We start from the raw sequence: 16,912 nt of genomic DNA on the forward strand, positions 1-16,912 counted from the left end.
TACATTTAAATTTTTTAGTTACCTTTATACTTTGTAAGAAATTATAATATTTGTATTAGTACCCCAAGCTTCCGTAAGTGGGTGAAAAATGACCCAGTGAGGTTGTTTTCTTGCAATATCTTTATAATAAAAAGTTGTTTTCATTTCATATTCCAGGTCTTTTTCAAACATGTTTTGATATAATTCCATTTAAATTTTTATGTTACCTTTTATACTTTTACGAAATTATAATATTCATTTTACTACCCCAAGTTTCCAAAAGTGGGTCAAAGATGAGCCAGAGAGGTCATTTTCTTGCAATATCATTTTAATGAAAAGTTGTTTTCATTTCATATTCCAGGTCTTTTTCAAACAACATGTTTTTGGTATCATTACATTAAAATTTTTAAGTTACCTTTTATACTTTTTAAGTTAGAATATTCGTATTACTACTCCAAGCTTCCAAAAGTGGGTCAAAAATGATCCGGTGAGGTCGTTTTCTTGCAATATCTTCAAAATGAAAAGTTATTTTCATTTTATATTCAAGGTATTCCTCAAACAACATGTTTTTGATATCATTAAAGTCAAATTTTGTAGTTAACTTTTATGTTTTTTAAGAAATTCTAACATTTGTATTACTACCCCAAGCTTTTAGAAGTGGGTCAAAAATGGCCCACATGCGTTTCCCATAGAATTTCATGGAAACCTGTGATGGAATATATTTACTGTGGACCACACACGCCATGTCAGAAGTGTCAGTCTTCATTTTCACTTTTCTGAATCTGTTCTAAAGTGAAAAATAAACATTTTAAACATGAAATCATTTTTGTGTGACAAAAATGGCATAAAAACATTGATTCTTATACAGGTCATTTTTGACCCACTTATAGAAGAGTGTAGGATCCAATCACTCGTTCATCTATGGGTTAAAACGCTTTTCGGATCGTCCCAATCGATTATTTTTTGTTTTTTTCTTTTAAAAAGGCAGAAAACAGGCCCTTTGGGGATGTGGGCTCCACTGACATGAATCCGAGCCCTGCCACCAACAAGAGATTCGACCGCTGAGGTTCCGTCCAATCAGAGCCGAGTTCTGCGCCGCTCCGTCCAATCCGAGCGGAGTTCTGCAGCGTCCAGGCCAATCAGGGCGGGCCGATTGCTGGTGGGCTGGGTCTAATGGGCTGGCACCGCAGAACCAGCGGATCTGGTCTTCGTTGTGTTTTTCAGTGTCGGGTGGAGTCTACATCCCGTCGCATCCCTGCGGTCAAGGAGGAGGATTTATTTTTTTCTACTAGTTTTTTTTTTACTTCTTCTTCTTACTGACTGTTCGTTACCTGCCAAGAAACAGCGAAATACTCCCGAAGACATGACGACGACTACCACCTTTAAAGGAATGGACCCTGGTGCTAAAAGCAGTTCCAGGTAACAAAAAAGGAGAAAAAAGGAGCCGATAAAAAATCCCTTTTGACGAAGGAACAAAAGAAGTGGGATGCGGGCGAGCCTCCGAGCTAGCAAACGCCTCTTTCAGGCTAACCTCCTCGTTAGCCCGCTGCTGGTTGACGAGGGGTTTTATGTGGATTTAGCTAAACTGTCACATAGTCTTGCTAATTAAGTTAATCTTAATGGGATGCAGCCGTTAGCTTCACTAAGTTACATTGGCTAGCTTGTCTGGGTTGCCAGTTAGGAGGAAAAGACGGAAACCAAAGTGCCAGATTGGATTATTTCCTTAAGTTTCACCTTTTTTTTTCAAGCTACCAAACGTCAACTCTTTATTGGTTCTTTAAATTACTTTTTTATACTTCAAATCACAGCTTCTCTCCTGCTGTGATTTGTAAATGTGCTATTATCAATTTTACTCTTAAAACTCACATTTTTTATAATCCAAACGTGATTGATAACAGGAAGGATCCCAGACCAGACCTGGGTCTGTATATGTCATTATCTCTGATTTCATTGTGGGTTTGGGCCAGTAGAAGTTCAGAGGAAGTCATTTAGCGTGCTTTTACCCACTCCACAGTGTGTGCACAGTCCCTGTTAAAATACCACTTTAATGGAAAAACACCTAAAGACTCATCCTCCAAGAACGCAGTCATTCCTTTCCTGTAAGTGATGCGTATCGTCTGGATGCATTCCTCCCCCTTTTGCAGTGAAGTGTGCAAAGATAAAGGCTTCAAATCTTGGCTGCCTCAGTAATCAGGCTTGATTTTTATTCAGGGGAAACCGGTGCTGTTAGCCTTTGCTGAGTGAGCATGTCAAATGTCGGTCAGTCACCGAGCGTTTTGAAGTCTCATGCTGTGCTGGATGATGCCGGGGCTTGGGTGGGGGCTTTCAGCTAGCTAAGCCTGTAAATCTTCACTTAGCTCTTTGCTTTTGCCCCTTAAAGCCCCGTTTATGAGCTGCTGGCCATTTCTGCTGCCGAACACATCCGTAAGGAGCGGCAACTTTGAGCAGAATTAGGCTGAAATCTTAGTAGGCCATCAGAGGCCTCCTCACCTTGCCTTATCAGACATGCCATCTTCTGCCGTGGAGCTCAGCTGGATCTTCCCCCCAGCTTCACCCGCCTCATAGTGGCCCTCCAGCTTCCAATCACTATTGCCATTTTATTGATTTTTGTTTGCAGTTTGATTCTAGGGTGGGGTCTGCTGCCAGGCGGCTGAAAGCTTTTCTCCGTCGCAATCCGTGTGGAAAGCATGAGCTCATCCTCTCTGGCCGGGAGGTGAAGTCTGGTTTAGGCATTACTGTCACAGCCACGTGTGACGGACAGTGGTGTGCACACGAGAATCGAGAGAAAAATTCACACCACTGCCGTCCACGCGGTGTTGATTTTCCTCCTCTGGTTCTTTGTAGTTCAAGAGCAGAGTTGTTTTTTGGACTCCCATCTGCCCGCCTGGCCCTAGGACAGCTGCTCGGTGTGTCAGCTGGTGGCTTCGGGGGACTCTGAGGAGAGTTTGCTGGAAAAAAAGAGGGAGGGCTTCCCTGCTAATTATTGTGCTGCTTTTGTTCAGCTTGTGGTGGGAGGAATGTCGGCAGAAAGTGGGCTTTGTGGTTTGCATGCAAGCTTCCCATAGAGCAGCCTGAGTATTAGATGACCTGTATTAGCTGGACCTTTCACCTCAGCTGTGTGTTATTGTCAGAAAAGGTGCATGAGATTTGGTTTGTTCAGTCAGTAATGGGAGCTGAGTTCTAGGAGAAATGGACACCGACCCCTCGTGTGTCACTGCAAAGGAATCTGTGCTGAGGAGAGGCAGCAGCTAGTCAGTTAACTCTGTGATTATATGCGACTGGAGTCAGCTGCAGGGCAGAGATTGTGACTGTCTGTCTGACAGGCTGACAGCCGGGGCTTAGAGAGCGTAGACCTTGCTGGTGTTTCAGTGTGTGTGGTATGTGCATCATGAAAGGGTTTGGGTGGAGCAGGGAGAAGACTGCAAGTAGCTCCAGGCAACCTTCATGTTTTATTTGACTATTGATTTTTTATTTTTTTTGCACTGTGCAGCTGATCAGTGGTGTGTGAGGTGAAGGCTTGTGTTTTAGTTTCAAGCGGGGGGGATGGGAGCGTCATTCAGCTGACAGTATGATCTTTTTCGCTCTTTTTAGGGTACTACGACCGCCAGGAGGGGAAACCAGCTTCTCCTTCGGCACAGATGACAACACGACCCCCCAACGCAAGAACAAGATGGCCTCCAGCATCTTTGCAGAACCTGACGACCCTCATGCTCACCGGAGGAACAATCCGCCCAGTAATTCAGTCTAATGTCTTCTTATTTTCCTGTTTTTCCAAACCCTTAGGTTTAGATTTGCACGGTCACATCAACTGTGGTCTGAGTTTTGCACCAGTTTTCACAAGTAGAGAAAACTTCCAGAAGCCTTACGTCAGCAAAAAGCACCATGGAATTAATTCTTGAGCTCGGAAAAGATGCAAACCAGAGTATACTTTCCATTTTGGTTGTCAGTAAGAACATTCCACAAGTGTAATAGCCAAAAAGCCCCAGAGGACTGGGATAAGAGTAATTTGAAGCTTGGCTTTGTTGAATGGGGTTAAGGATCGGTCCTCAGTGGAAAGAAGTAGGTCAGTTAAAAATGCATCAATTGGTGAAATGCATGGCTTGGTATGGGCACGAGGGGAGTTTTATTTTGAGTACACAGGCAGCAGATAGGAGACCTGTGAGGCTTCAAGGTCACTGCAAACGTTCAGCTGCAGAAGCTTAAATGAAATATTAATGTAGTGAAATCATTGCCTGGCAGTATGCTTCATAAAAATCCAGGTAAAGTTTTAGCCAGACTTATGTCACTCTGAGCAGCTCCGTTGCTAAGAACGGGACTTTCTATCTGGCTAGTCTGTGTTTGGGTAGATTCTACGATTTAATAAAGCGCATAAAGAGGAAGATTCAATCTCTGCAGCAGTAAATCCATTTCAGCTCAGGGGCCGTGAAGTCAGAAATCACATGTTTTCACTCTGAAAACTGTTTGCGTGTTGTGTCAAATGGTCTGTGTATGAAGAATGTGGCCTAAAATCATGACTTCAGCCTCTGACCTCCAGATCCAGCTGCTGCTTCCAACTCAGCCTCTTCCTGCCTGCATTGTTTCACTCGGGTCAAGTTCAAGTTCAGTGGAGCTTCTCATAGTTGTCCCACTTTGACCGATGCAACCGGATAAGGATATTAGTTTCTGCTGGAATGATCACAGTTTATTACAATAGCAGACATTATAAGTATTCTGTGGCCTGTGTATGAACTCAAACAGGTGTGTTTGCTTCCACCTGCAGCCCTCTGCAGCTTCACTTAAATCTTTTATATGCTCAAGACGTGTCCAGACCACTTAGACCAGGAGTGTCAAACTCATTTTAGTTCACATTCAGCCCAGTTTGATCTAAAGTGGGTCAGACCAGTGAAATCACAGCATAATAACCTATAACCACATCTCCAAATATTTCCTTTGTTTTTGTGCAAAAAAGTACATTCTGAAAATATTCATATTTAAAGAGTTGTATTTTACAAAACATCATGAACAACCTGAAATTTCTTAAGAAAAATAAGTTTAATTTCAACAACATTATGCTTCAGTTTATCATTTACACATTACAACTTCCAGATCCCAGAGTGTCTACAAAGGAACACAACATGCAGTCACAGGTATCTGGACCTGAATGATATAGGATTTTACTTTATGATTAAAACGACAAAAAACAAGATAAAATATTACAAAAATGAGACGCAAAATGACAAAAATGAGACACAAAGTGACAAAAAATAAAAGACATGAAACAAAACACAAAATGGACAAAAAAAATAGACAAAAAAGTTACAAAGCAACAAAAAAATGGACAAATGACAAAAAATAGACCAAAAAATAACACAAATGACACAAACTAGACACAAAAATGACAAAAGCGAGAAACAAAATGACAAAGTAGACATCACAAGCGAGACAAAAAAACAAAACGATAGAATTGTTACACAAAACAACAAATAGCAAAACACAAAATGACAAAAGTGAGACAAAAAACACAAGTGAGACAAATGGGAAACACAGAACAACAAAAACAACAAACAAAACAACAAAAGCATGAGACAAACTACAAAAGTCAGACAAAAAAACAAAACAGGACAAAACATTACAAAAATGAGACACAAAATGACAAAAGAACAACGAACAATCTAGTACTTTATGATCAAAACAACTTGTCTAGAAATTATTTAAAATTTACAGTTTTACAGATTTGCAATCTGCAGTTTATGTCTTCTCTGTAGTTGTTACACTCGATGAAGTCGTCCGGTTTTGGCCCGCGGGCCGGATGTTTGACACCCCTGTGTTAGAATAATGTTTGACTGTGTTGGAAACGCTTGTCTTGCAGTATGTGAGTTATTCCTCTAAGCCCCGTTGTCATAACACAGTCTCCAGTAAGACGTGCATTATCAGAGCTTGGAAACAGTTTCGTATTTTGACTTTATCCAAAATTAGAGCCACAGGAAGCTCGGGTTGGGGAGTTAACTACTTAACAACAATACTCAGTTGTGTGAGAAGGTGGCGGTGCATACCTGAGAAAATAACGTAGATAAAACTGCCTTCATGGCTACAGTGGGAAGGAAGAGCAGAAGTCTTTTTTTATGATTTGGAATGGAAAAAGTGCACCCTTAGAAGGCAGTCTTTTAATTCCTGTGAGTTCAGTAAGACTCACATGGTGATCTTCTCTCTCCCCACGTCTCCAGTGTCTCTACACTTGATGACAACAACAAAAAAAAAAAACATCTTTAACCCTTGGATGCATCAGTAGGTCAAAAATGACCTGGTGAGGTTGTTTTCTTGGAATATCTTTGTAATGAAAAGATTTTAGCATTTCATTTTCCAACTATTCATCAAAAAATATGTTTTTGATATCATTCAATTTAAATTTTAAAGTTTCCTTTTATACTTTTAAAGAAATTATTATATTTGTATGACTACCCCAAGCTCTTTATCACTAATAATATCATACAAGAGGTGATACACAAACTTGGAGGAAAAGAGTGGAAAAATGTCAAAAAAATGGATGCTTACATTCTTCTGTTGCTGTTCTGTGTAATATTCTTCTTTTTCAATTATCAAAAGGTTCCAAATCAGTGAAAAATAAGCATATTTCAAACATGAAATCATTCCTGTGTGGATAAAAATATAATACAAACAAAACACAAATGATTATTCTTAACCAAAATGACAAACAATGTTATAAAAACACATTGATTCTTATACGGGTCGTTTTTGACCCAGTTAGGAAGAGTGTCGGGTCCAACTACTGGAGCATCTGAGGGTTAAAGTCTTAGAATGAGAGTTTTTGTGTCTGTCTGGCTGCAGGAATGTGCTGATATTATGTTTATACCGACACACGATCATGTTGTTATTCAGCCCAACTCTTTGGCAGGTCATTAGTCGGGGTTTCAGGGTTTTTTAGATACCAGAGCTGTTGGTATGTTCAAGCACCCTCAGCTTCTAGCCGCAGGACGAGTGCCATGTAATAAAGAGTGAAAGCTGAGATGATTGTTGTTCCTGTTTCAGAGAGATCAGTGTTGTCTTACATTCATACCATGGGCCCAGGAGGTCTATAAGGTTAAGTAGATGGCTATGTGCTGTAATGATGACAACATAATGCATCCGTCTAGGCCGTCAATCTAATTTAATCTTCTTCCATTTCATATTGCTGTTTACTGCCCAGCGCTGCATTGATCAGACTTGTGGAGCCTGTAATGAAGGAGCTGTTGTTGAGTGATGGACTCTGCTGATTCACTCCACTCCATTAGCAACAACGGCCACTCCTTCACTTCTCCGGCAGCCGTTGTTCCCCTCATGACAAAGACGGCCTGTCCCCTCCCGGCCCTCTGGGCAGTAGCCGTTACCTTATGTGGCTTTGGTTAGCACAGCCTGCTTCCCCCACTGTGGGCCAACACGGGCTTTTAATGCTCTTTCTGCTAAATGAGACTGCGAGCGCTACAGGGTTTTGTGAGTTTTGGCATCCAGGTCGCCTGTCTGGAAGCGTTCCACCACATTTCTGGGTCTGCTGCAGCTGCCCAAGCGGATTTGGTGACGTTTCCTGTTGGTTCTCGGTGATTTCGTCCCGTGTTATTCCAGTCAGAAAGCTGATGTTTTGTCCAATCTGAGAAGATGAATCTTGTGGAGAGCGAGTTGGGAACATCGAGGTCTGGGGTGGCTTTGTGACTAATTGGATTAGTGTCCATCTGGTATGACTCCGCTGCTTTGAGGGCTTACTCATGTTTTGTCATGTGTGCTTCCTGTCTAGCTTCTATATAAGCTGGTGGACGGAAAGAAAGAAAACATAATGATATGGACGTTAGCAGGTGTGGAGTTACAACTGTTGTTGTTAGTATGATTAATAAAGTCGTAATCAACCAAAAAAAACTTAGTTGGCTGATATTCATAGCTACTCTAGAATAATCAATGCAGTGCTCTCTGTCTGATCAACTTATTATCCTAAATGAATTATAAATACACATATATAACTTGAATTTGCAGCATTTTTTCAAACCTGATCATTTTATTGACATGATAACAATAGACTCTGAGCCGAGCATCATGCGACTATCCATGTTCATATGATTTCTGAAAATAGAGCTTTAATACCTCGTGATCCCAGCACAAGCACAACTGAGGAACATGGAACACAGAGAACTTAACCAACTGTTTACATGAAATACTGTGTTTGCTGTTCAAAATGGCTGTTTAAAAATTTACTCTCACTTTGTGTTTTAACTAAATGCAGCCACAACGACAGCTTCTTTCACCCGGTGTCAATTATTTCAGAGCTGAATCCAAATAAACTTCACTAAGAATAAAACAAGAAAAGCACTGAGAGAGTGCAGTACTCCTCCAAGGCTGCTCAGTCGTATGATTTCCGACGGATGAAATACGATCAGCCAGACAGCGACTTAATTCTTGGACATGCTAGCATCTTGTACATTTCACTCAGTTTCCCCAGAAGCTCATATGTGAAGCTAACAGAATATATCTGGTGCATTTTGGTCACCTCTCCAAACCCGTGCTCACTGCAGGGTTGTAGTTATTTTTTGTCTTCATGTCAAGGATTATGAAAATACATCATTACTGACTCAAGGAATAAGTCAGATTAATGATTTGGAAATGAATTCAAATTATAGGCCTACTCAGTAACTCTGCTTACGCTGTATAAAGCTTACCTAATTGGTAAGCTTTTCGATTCTAACTGGTGGGGCAGTAACTGCTTGCAGGAGGAACAAACTGCCTCTGAGCAAAGCCCATTCAACCTCATAAATTCTGTCTGGTTTAACTCATTACTCTGCGACGGAGTAATGAGACAATTGCCATTGGTTTGTGTGTCTGTCTGTCTGTTATCAACATTACTCAATAACAGACTAATGGATTTGGTGAAATTTTCAGGGAAGGTCAGAAATGACACAAGGACCAAGTGATTCGATTTTTGGCAGTGATGCAGCTTATGGTCTGGATCCACAGATTTGTTAATACAATTCAATTCAATTCAATTTTATTTATATAGCGCCAATTACAAATTGTCTCGAGACGCTTTACAGAACCCATATGCCTGACCCCCAGAGCAAGCCAAAAGGCGACAGTGGCAAGGAAAACACCCTTTTAACAGGGAAAAAAAACCTCAAGCAGAACCCGGCTCTAATGTGGGGGACCCATCTGCTGCTGGCCGGGCGGGTTGAGAGGGACAGAAGAGGTAGAGAGGTAGAGGGATAGAGGGATGGAGGTAGAGGGATGGAGGTAGAGAGGTGGGGGGGGCACATGGACCATAAAACACACAGTTTGATACATGCATTAAAGATTTCTGTATCATTGCTAGATAGCAGCATGGCATCACTGTAACTATGTAGTTGACTATAGTCACTTTGAACTATTTTGAGTCATTCTGGGACATTAATCATTTAGGACACATCTCCTGTCATTTTGAACAAATTCCAGCCAATTCAGAATAATTTTTGGAATCAATTTTGGACATCTTTGAGTAATTTCGGAAAATTTTCAAGCCATTTCACAATTTTTTGTGTCTTTTAGGACATTTTTCAAGTTATTTTGGACACTATTTGAGCCATATTGACCATTTTTGGGTGATTTTGGACACATTTTGAGTTATTTTGGACAATCTTCAGTCATGTTGGACAAGTTTCAAATCGTTTGGAACACGTTCTAATAATTTAGGACATGTTTTAAGTTATTTGGGATATTCTTTAGACATTTTAGACATGTTTTTGAGTAATTTTGAGTACAAGTGAACACTACATCAGCTGCCTCCTGATGATCACATGATTGTGATCCTACTTCAAATCCACTGCTGTGGACTTATCCGTTGGAAATGATGCAAGGAACAGTTAATTAAATTGTGGGGGTGTTTCTGAGTCCCATCAATTCCCGCCGCCCGCTACATGTCTAGGTCATGTGATTTGGTATCCGTACATAACGTACACATGCATAACGCATGCCTGTGCTCAACAAACAAATGCTGCATTTCCGACATATGGGGGAATGAGCAACCTTGGAGGAGGACTGCACTCTCTGAGTGCTTTTCTTGTTTTTATTGAATTGATGGTTTCAAGTTATTGACACCCTTAATTTCTGAATAGAATACTTTCACTTAAGTATTTGTTTAACACCAATATTTTAACTTGTTGAGTAATATTTCTGTAACAGTACGTCGTCTTGAATACCGATTTCCAGCACTCTTTCTTCCTTTTCCTACGTGCTACTCTCTGTTTTACAACACTTTTCCTCCCTTTGTCTCGTATCCAGCAGCCGGGGCCCCTGCAGGAACCCTGTGTGGAGAACCCTCGGCCCCGCTGAGGAGGTGCCAGCAGCCTCTTCTCTTCCCCAAGAACCCTCAGCCGGAACTGACAACCATCCACAACTCCGGGGCCGCCATGGTCTGGAAAGAGAGACGAGAGGTGCGTTTCCTTTAGCCTGACGGACGCTGTTTCCAAAACAGACCTGAAAGTGAAAAGCACACAGTCGTAGATTAGGTATAATTGTAAACGGATCAGTGGAAAATTCACTGGGGGGATGGACGACTTTATCCGTCTATCTGAAACCGACCCAGGATGTTGTTTGATAGATTTCCTCCGCTGACGTTTGTAATCCCTGTGGAGGTTTGGTTTCTGTGCTGCCAAAGAGCCGCTCCTCTCTGGTGCGGATAGAATTATTTTTAATTGGACAGTTTGAATAAAGAAAGTAAACAAAGAAACTGCTTACCTACAGAAATATAAAATATCTGGAGGGTTCAGAAGGAGCATTAATCAGTGAAAGTAGAAGCTGAGCCACAGAAACACTGAGAGTGTTTTCTCTGCAGTATTTTCTCTTTCTGGTTTGTAATGATGGTTTTTGCTGATATCAAATGTAAAATACATTAGAAAAATGTAAAATAAATAACAAAAAATACTATAGTTTTATGGTGAAATGCTATAAAAGAATGAATTACCACTTTGTAAAAATACATGTTTTTGATTTGATAACTAGTAAAATAAAACATTTTTTGGGTTATTTTACTAGACATTATCTGTGGCTTTCTCTATACATACAAAAGCACAAATTATCACTTTATAAAAATGCAGGTTTTTGATTTGATAACTTGCAAATTAAAACATTTTTCCTGTGATTTTACTCAATATCGGTTTAAACAAACAGACAAAATCTGTAACATACTTTAAAAAGTCCTTTTTTTTTAGTAACGATGATTATCTGTAAAATAGTGATGTTTTTCCAAAAAATAAATAAAATTTGAAATCAATAGTGAAGAAGCTCTAGTTTTTTTAGTCAGATGCAATAAAAAATTTAAAAATGTAGGTTTATGATCTGATAACAGCTAAATTAAATTAATCTTGTATAAAGAAGTTTGAATAAAGAAAGTAAACAAAGAAACCACTGACCTACAGAAATATACAGCATCTGGAGGGTTCAGAAGGAGCATTAATGGGTGGTGTTCTGGGGTGTTTTCTCTGCAGTATTTTCTCTTTCTGGTTTGTGGTTTGAATAAAGAGAGGAGTCGGTTCAGTGATATTCTCGTCTCATGTTTTTGTTGCAGGGTGAAAATGGCCAAGAACCAAATGATGGTAAGTCTCCTGAAGCCGTCGGCTGTTTATAAAAAGCCTTTTACGTTTCTGTCACACTCCGACTGTATCTAAACAGCAGCGCATGACTCAGATCACCGTGAAAAGCTCCAGAACAGACGGACTGCTTCTCCTAAACATCAGATTGTGGTGGTGCTCTGTATGCTGCTGGCATACCATGACTGTTTTCTACATACAGGACACACTTTCTAAGTCAACATCACATGACCGCTTTGATGTGGTTTCTCCCTGTCATGATGGCGTGATGGTCTGTAGTCAAGCAGCTGTTCTTTTCATGGCAGGCTAAAAAGCTTTTTATTAACCTCCAGGTGCACGTTGCTAACAGAGTGTCTGGCTCCTCGGATAATGGAGGGTTCGACCGCACAGCTCAGTGAAAATATTAAAATTAAAGCTCACTTTCTGTGCCGGCTTTGAATGCAATTGAAGAGTGTGTGCACTTTGAAGTGTTTTGATGTTATACAAAACTTCTGGAGCACTTAAACCAGTTTATTAACTCGCTGTGTATGGAACTTTCATGTCTCATTGAAACAAACATCTCACAGAGAGTAAACCAGCTGAGAGCGGATAGTTTGGACAAGACGGGATTGTGCTGGAATATTAGATATATGAGCCTCTGGATACACGTTCACCAGACAGTGTAGTCCTAATATCTGTGGCACCATAAACCTTAATGCCGTCGTCCCAGCAGCCCCTCTGTTCTCTCTGGGGTCAAGCAGCCAGTGTTTTAGAGTTGAGAGCCTTTAAAAAATACCATTATATGTAACGTTTCAGTTGAAAAATCCCCTTCAATGTGCAAATGCAGCAGCAATTCAGGCACTAACGAACAATGAGAGCCCAACGCTTTAGCGCTTGGGTTTTATTACACAATTGGGCAACTTTAGCTGCCCTGTTTTAGCCTACAAAGCCACCTTTAGTCAAAATCTACCTGACAGGAAGAAATATGAAGCAAGCACGACACACCCAGGCTTCATTTGTGTTAGTCGGCTTGACAAAACCTGAAATCACAACAGTGGGGATCAACTTTGTTTGTTAACCAGGTTTTCTTCATTAAGCTCTCTGCACACTCCCATTAAAGGGAGTCTTAGTTTGACTCTTGTTCTGCAGAAAAAGAAGCATTTGTGTCACGTCAAAGTGAAATTATTCAGTGTATTATGCAGTGGAGTGGACCAAGCATAAAAAACATATTTATGCATTTTATGCATCCCCAGCTGAATGCATGGACGTTCCCATGGCAACGCGATGCATACACATCGCCTTCTGTTACTGCTTGGCTTTGCCGAATTTGCACAGAAAGTTGCATATTTTAAAGTCTGTGTGATGCTTTTTACTGTTATGCACTAAAACACCAGGACAAATTCCTTGCATGTTAAAAACCTACTGGGCAAAAAAAAAAAAAAAGAATCTCATTCTGATTACAGGGGGTCCTTGACTTTTGTCGGAGTTGCGTTCCTACGGATCAACCTAAATCGATTTTCGCCGCAAGTCAGAACTCCGGTTAAAATGTAAACAAAGCCGTTACGTGCATCACGATATCCATCAGTTCTTTGGAAAAGTCATGAATACCGACGACTTTCGTGCATGTATGAGTCATTTTACAAGAAGAAAGCAGAATATGTTGCACTGTTTTTACAACTTGCGCGTTTTATTCTATCTAATTTCACTTCCATGGAGACGGCTTTCCTTTTCTTCCAAGCATCATAGGAGTCTGACTTACGCTGGGAGCCATAATGAAAGGCAAAAAGTTAGAATGTAGCTCAATTCAAGGTGGCGTCCAACCGGAGAATGGAAACAAAGCTGTCTGATAGCGTGACAACGTATTCATCCACTCCGCTCACCAACTAGTTCCACGTAACCAATTCTGACGAACCATGGTATGTCGTAAACCGAGGACCCGCCTGTAACCAGTTCGGATGTAACGCTGTAGGTCAAGGACGTCGTAAACCGAGGACCTCATGTATTGCGGTCTGAGCACCAACAGTGCAAGGAACCTCTTGGAATGCATGGATTAATAATAATAATAATAATAATAATAATGATAATAATAATGATAATAATAATAATAATAATAATAATAATAATTATTATTATTATTATTATTATTATTATTATTATTATTATTATTATTATTATTATTATTATTATTAATAAACAAAGGCAAGGCACACAAATGCACACGTATGTGGTGAAATGGCTCAGTAGCGCCCCCTGCAATATTATCAAAACTCAGCCCCCTAGAGCTACGAAATTTGGTACGCATCTGTAACTCGTCAAAGCCTCAAATACCCAAATCCCAACAGGAAGTCGGCCATTTTGAATTACGTGTCGTATTTGTGGCGATTTTGGGTCATTTTTGAACATTTTTAAAGCTATAAACTCAAACGGGGTAACCTCGAAAGAGCTGAAATTTGGATGTACAACAGGCACGGGTGATCAAAAGTTATCAAAATGCTCCGCAAAAGGCGTGGAAATGGCAGCTGGTGGATTTTGACAATTCGCCATGAGACAGGAAGAGAGTCTTTTTTTTTTAGTAGCGACAATTATCAGTATAATAATGATTTTTAAAAAGAATAAATAAGATTTGAAGTAAATAGTGAAGAAACCAAAGTTTTCCGGCCAGATCCAAGAAAAAAAATTTGTTTATAAAAAAAAAAAAAAAATACAGGTTTATGATCTGATAAAAACTAAATGAATTCATTTAATAATAATTTTTTATGTGGTTTTACTAGGCATTATTTTAGATTTAACAAAATGGTGAAAATGTACAAAATAGCAGCAAATTGTTCAAGAATTACAGTTTCCAAATGTTAAGAAAACTTTGCTTTTTTCTAGCGTAGCCTTGTTTAGTGGAGTAGTAAATAACTCACATCAGCTTTTCACTCGATTTTGGCTCTTTAAGATACTTTTAAGTCACATATTTGTGTAAATTCTAACGTATATCTGTGCTAGATATAGTTTTTTTCCTTGTGCTCTCAAGGCAGAGGGGAGTTTTTTTGGCCCATGTCTTTGTTTTGTGTCTAAAAAATCAGCTTAAAAAGACTTTAAATGGAGGCATTGCATCATATCCATCTGTTACTAGAGTTTAAATCCTTTTCTCTCCACTTCTGGAGCTTCTCTGTAGTTAATTCTCTGTTGCCAGCTACTGAAACCAGCTTATTCTTTTATTTCCAAACACCCAGTTTGACCAGATAAAGACGTATTTAATATTTTATAAGCTGTTTTGGCTCGGTTACATGTTCACTCTGGATTAACCCTCCTGTTGTCTTCATTTATGGGCACCAAAAAATATTGTTTCCTTATCTGAAAAAAATCCCAAATTCAGCTAAAAAATTCCCCAAATTTCAGAAAATTTGCAACACCTTCACTAAGAAAATTCCAATAATTTCTTAAGTTTCCCTTAAAAGTTTTATTTAAAAAAAAAATCCCCAAATTTGGCAAGAAATTTTTGTAAATATTTTCAAAAAAGGAGTAAAAATTTTCCAAAAAATGAGTAAAAATATCTAATGCGGCTACATATATATATATATATATATATATATATATATATATATATATATATATATATATATATATATATATATATATATATATATATATATATATATATATATCAGTGAAATTTCAGATATTTTCTTTAAGAACACACACAAAAAAAACAACCAAAATTTTTTATAACATTCCTTTTTCCACCAAAAAATGTTCAAAAATTTCCTAAAAATGTCAAAAATGTGGACATCAGAAATTTCACTGTGAAAGTTTTTTTTTCCCCCACATTTTCAAACTTTAAAACGGGTCAGTTTGGCCTTGCGGAACAACACGAGGGTAAATGTGTTTTGTTGTTCCTGCAGAGTGTCGTGAGGATGGTGAGGTGGAGCAGGAGGACCAGGAGCAGCCACAGCCCTCCGCCCCATCGGGAGGCGCCAACGCTGCCGCCGGCGGCCGAAGAAACCCTCCTGGTGGCAAGTCCAGCCTCATCCTGGGTTGAGACCACTCCTGTTTTTCTTTTTTTTTTCATTCGAATGCTTTTTTATTTTTTGAAGATAAATACCCCCCACCCAACCACCCACCCACCACTCTCTTCCTCCTCATCGCACCGCCTCCCCTCCCCTCCATCACCTCCCTCACATGCCGTCACGTCCACAGACCCTCGCCCTCCACCCTCAAACCTTTTGTTTTATTCCTTTTTTCTATTAAAAAGAAGAAAACTGTCGACAAAAGCACTTTACGTATCTCGCCCGCCCCGTTCCATCTCAGCCCATCCTGTAGTGCATTGCGCCTGCTGGGAAAGGCATGACGTTTAGCTTGTCCCTCATTCTCCCCCCACCCACCCTGTTGTAAATGGTAAAGGAAAAAAAATAATAAAAAAGATTTGATGCGTGGATTTCTAAATACAATAAAGATTCATATGAATTTGCCGCGACTGATTTGTGTTTTGTGTGGGGATGTTGACGCTCAGACCGGTTCTGTTCATTCTCCTCTTGGGTTTGATGACTGGAAGCAGAGAGCTGGCTGTTATTTATGTCAGTAAAATGTGGCCGAGAGGAGAGAGAGCGTGGCTGGAAATCAGCCCGGCAAAAAGTAATCACGATATCTGCTGCCAGTTATGTCAAAAGAGAAACTTCATGACATCATACGCCGGATATTTGGCTCCCATTGCCGTGTTTCTGATTTAAGATAGGCGTCGCAATTGATGTTTTTAAACCAAAAGGTGAAAAGTGATTCATGCAAAATGTAATGTTTAGCAGCGCTGCTCGGAGATGACTTTATTTGGTCTGAGCCCGAGCACCGAGGGGATGCAGGGATTCTTTACGAGCACCTTCGAGTTTAACTCAAACGTCAGCTCTGTTTAGTCGTTCCCTCAATTAAAACCTGCAAACATGGTGAATAATACCTCTTTAGGTGGTTAAATATCCCACAACCCTTTGAGGAAAATGGTTATCGGAGCAAATTGGAGGTTATTTTCTGCCAAAGGAAGAGACAAGTTATTAAAAAGGTTCATAATCTGAGGTGACGAAGAGATTTCTGCTGCAATATGAGAGGCAAAAACACCGAAATGATAAGGAAGTGTAGTCGTGCAACTTCTGAAAGCTAACTTCACTGAGAGGGTCAAAGGTAAAAAAAAAACAAAAAACAGCCTCTCTGTGATAAATGTGGCTCTGAAGCAGGAATTAACCTTCATAAATCCATAAAAAGTGACGCTGACAGAGCAGCAGTACATGCCAGCATCAGTTCTGAGGATTCTCTCTGATCTTTGGCTTTATATTGTAGTTGGGAGATTTAGACTAACATGGAGACAACTAGTCTGCTTAGTCACATCAGAATAGACGATAACTCAT

General features: G+C 39.8%; 1 protein-coding gene across 2 annotated transcripts; it reads left to right on the forward strand.

Moving 5' to 3' along the window:
* The first annotated feature begins 1,186 nt into the window (after window positions 1–1,186).
* LOC111576174 (jupiter microtubule associated homolog 1) lies at window positions 1,187–15,986 on the forward strand. Of its 2 annotated transcripts, none has more exons than XM_023281735.3 (5): window positions 1,187–1,398; window positions 3,571–3,713; window positions 10,252–10,400; window positions 11,534–11,561; window positions 15,425–15,986. In XM_023281735.3, the coding sequence occupies exons 1-5, from the start codon at window positions 1,343–1,345 to the stop codon at window positions 15,559–15,561; spliced, it is 513 nt and encodes a 170-aa protein (XP_023137503.1). In that variant the 5' UTR covers window positions 1,187–1,342; the 3' UTR covers window positions 15,562–15,986. The 2 variants fall into 2 exon arrangements, with proteins under 2 accessions (XP_023137503.1, XP_023137502.1); XM_023281734.3 differs by having other exon boundaries at window positions 1,189–1,398; window positions 10,249–10,400.
* The last annotated feature ends 926 nt before the right edge of the window (window positions 15,987–16,912 follow it).

This window comes from Amphiprion ocellaris, chromosome 19, assembly GCF_022539595.1.
Source record: "Amphiprion ocellaris isolate individual 3 ecotype Okinawa chromosome 19, ASM2253959v1, whole genome shotgun sequence".
Taxonomy (NCBI): Eukaryota; Metazoa; Chordata; class Actinopteri; family Pomacentridae; genus Amphiprion; species Amphiprion ocellaris.

What these genes read in the sequence shown, in the direction of transcription:
- LOC111576174 (XM_023281734.3), top strand. Translation starts at nt 1,343, where the DNA reads ATGACGACGACTACCACCTTTAAAGGAATGGACCCTGGTGCTAAAAGC. An exon ending in GGTGCTAAAAGCAGTTCCAG is followed by an intron (nt 1,399 to 3,570) that starts GTAACAAAAAAG and finishes CGCTCTTTTTAG; the next exon opens with GGTACTACGACCGCCAGGAG. An exon ending in CCGGAGGAACAATCCGCCCA is followed by an intron (nt 3,714 to 10,248) that starts GTAATTCAGTCT and finishes TCTCGTATCCAG; the next exon opens with CAGCCGGGGCCCCTGCAGGA.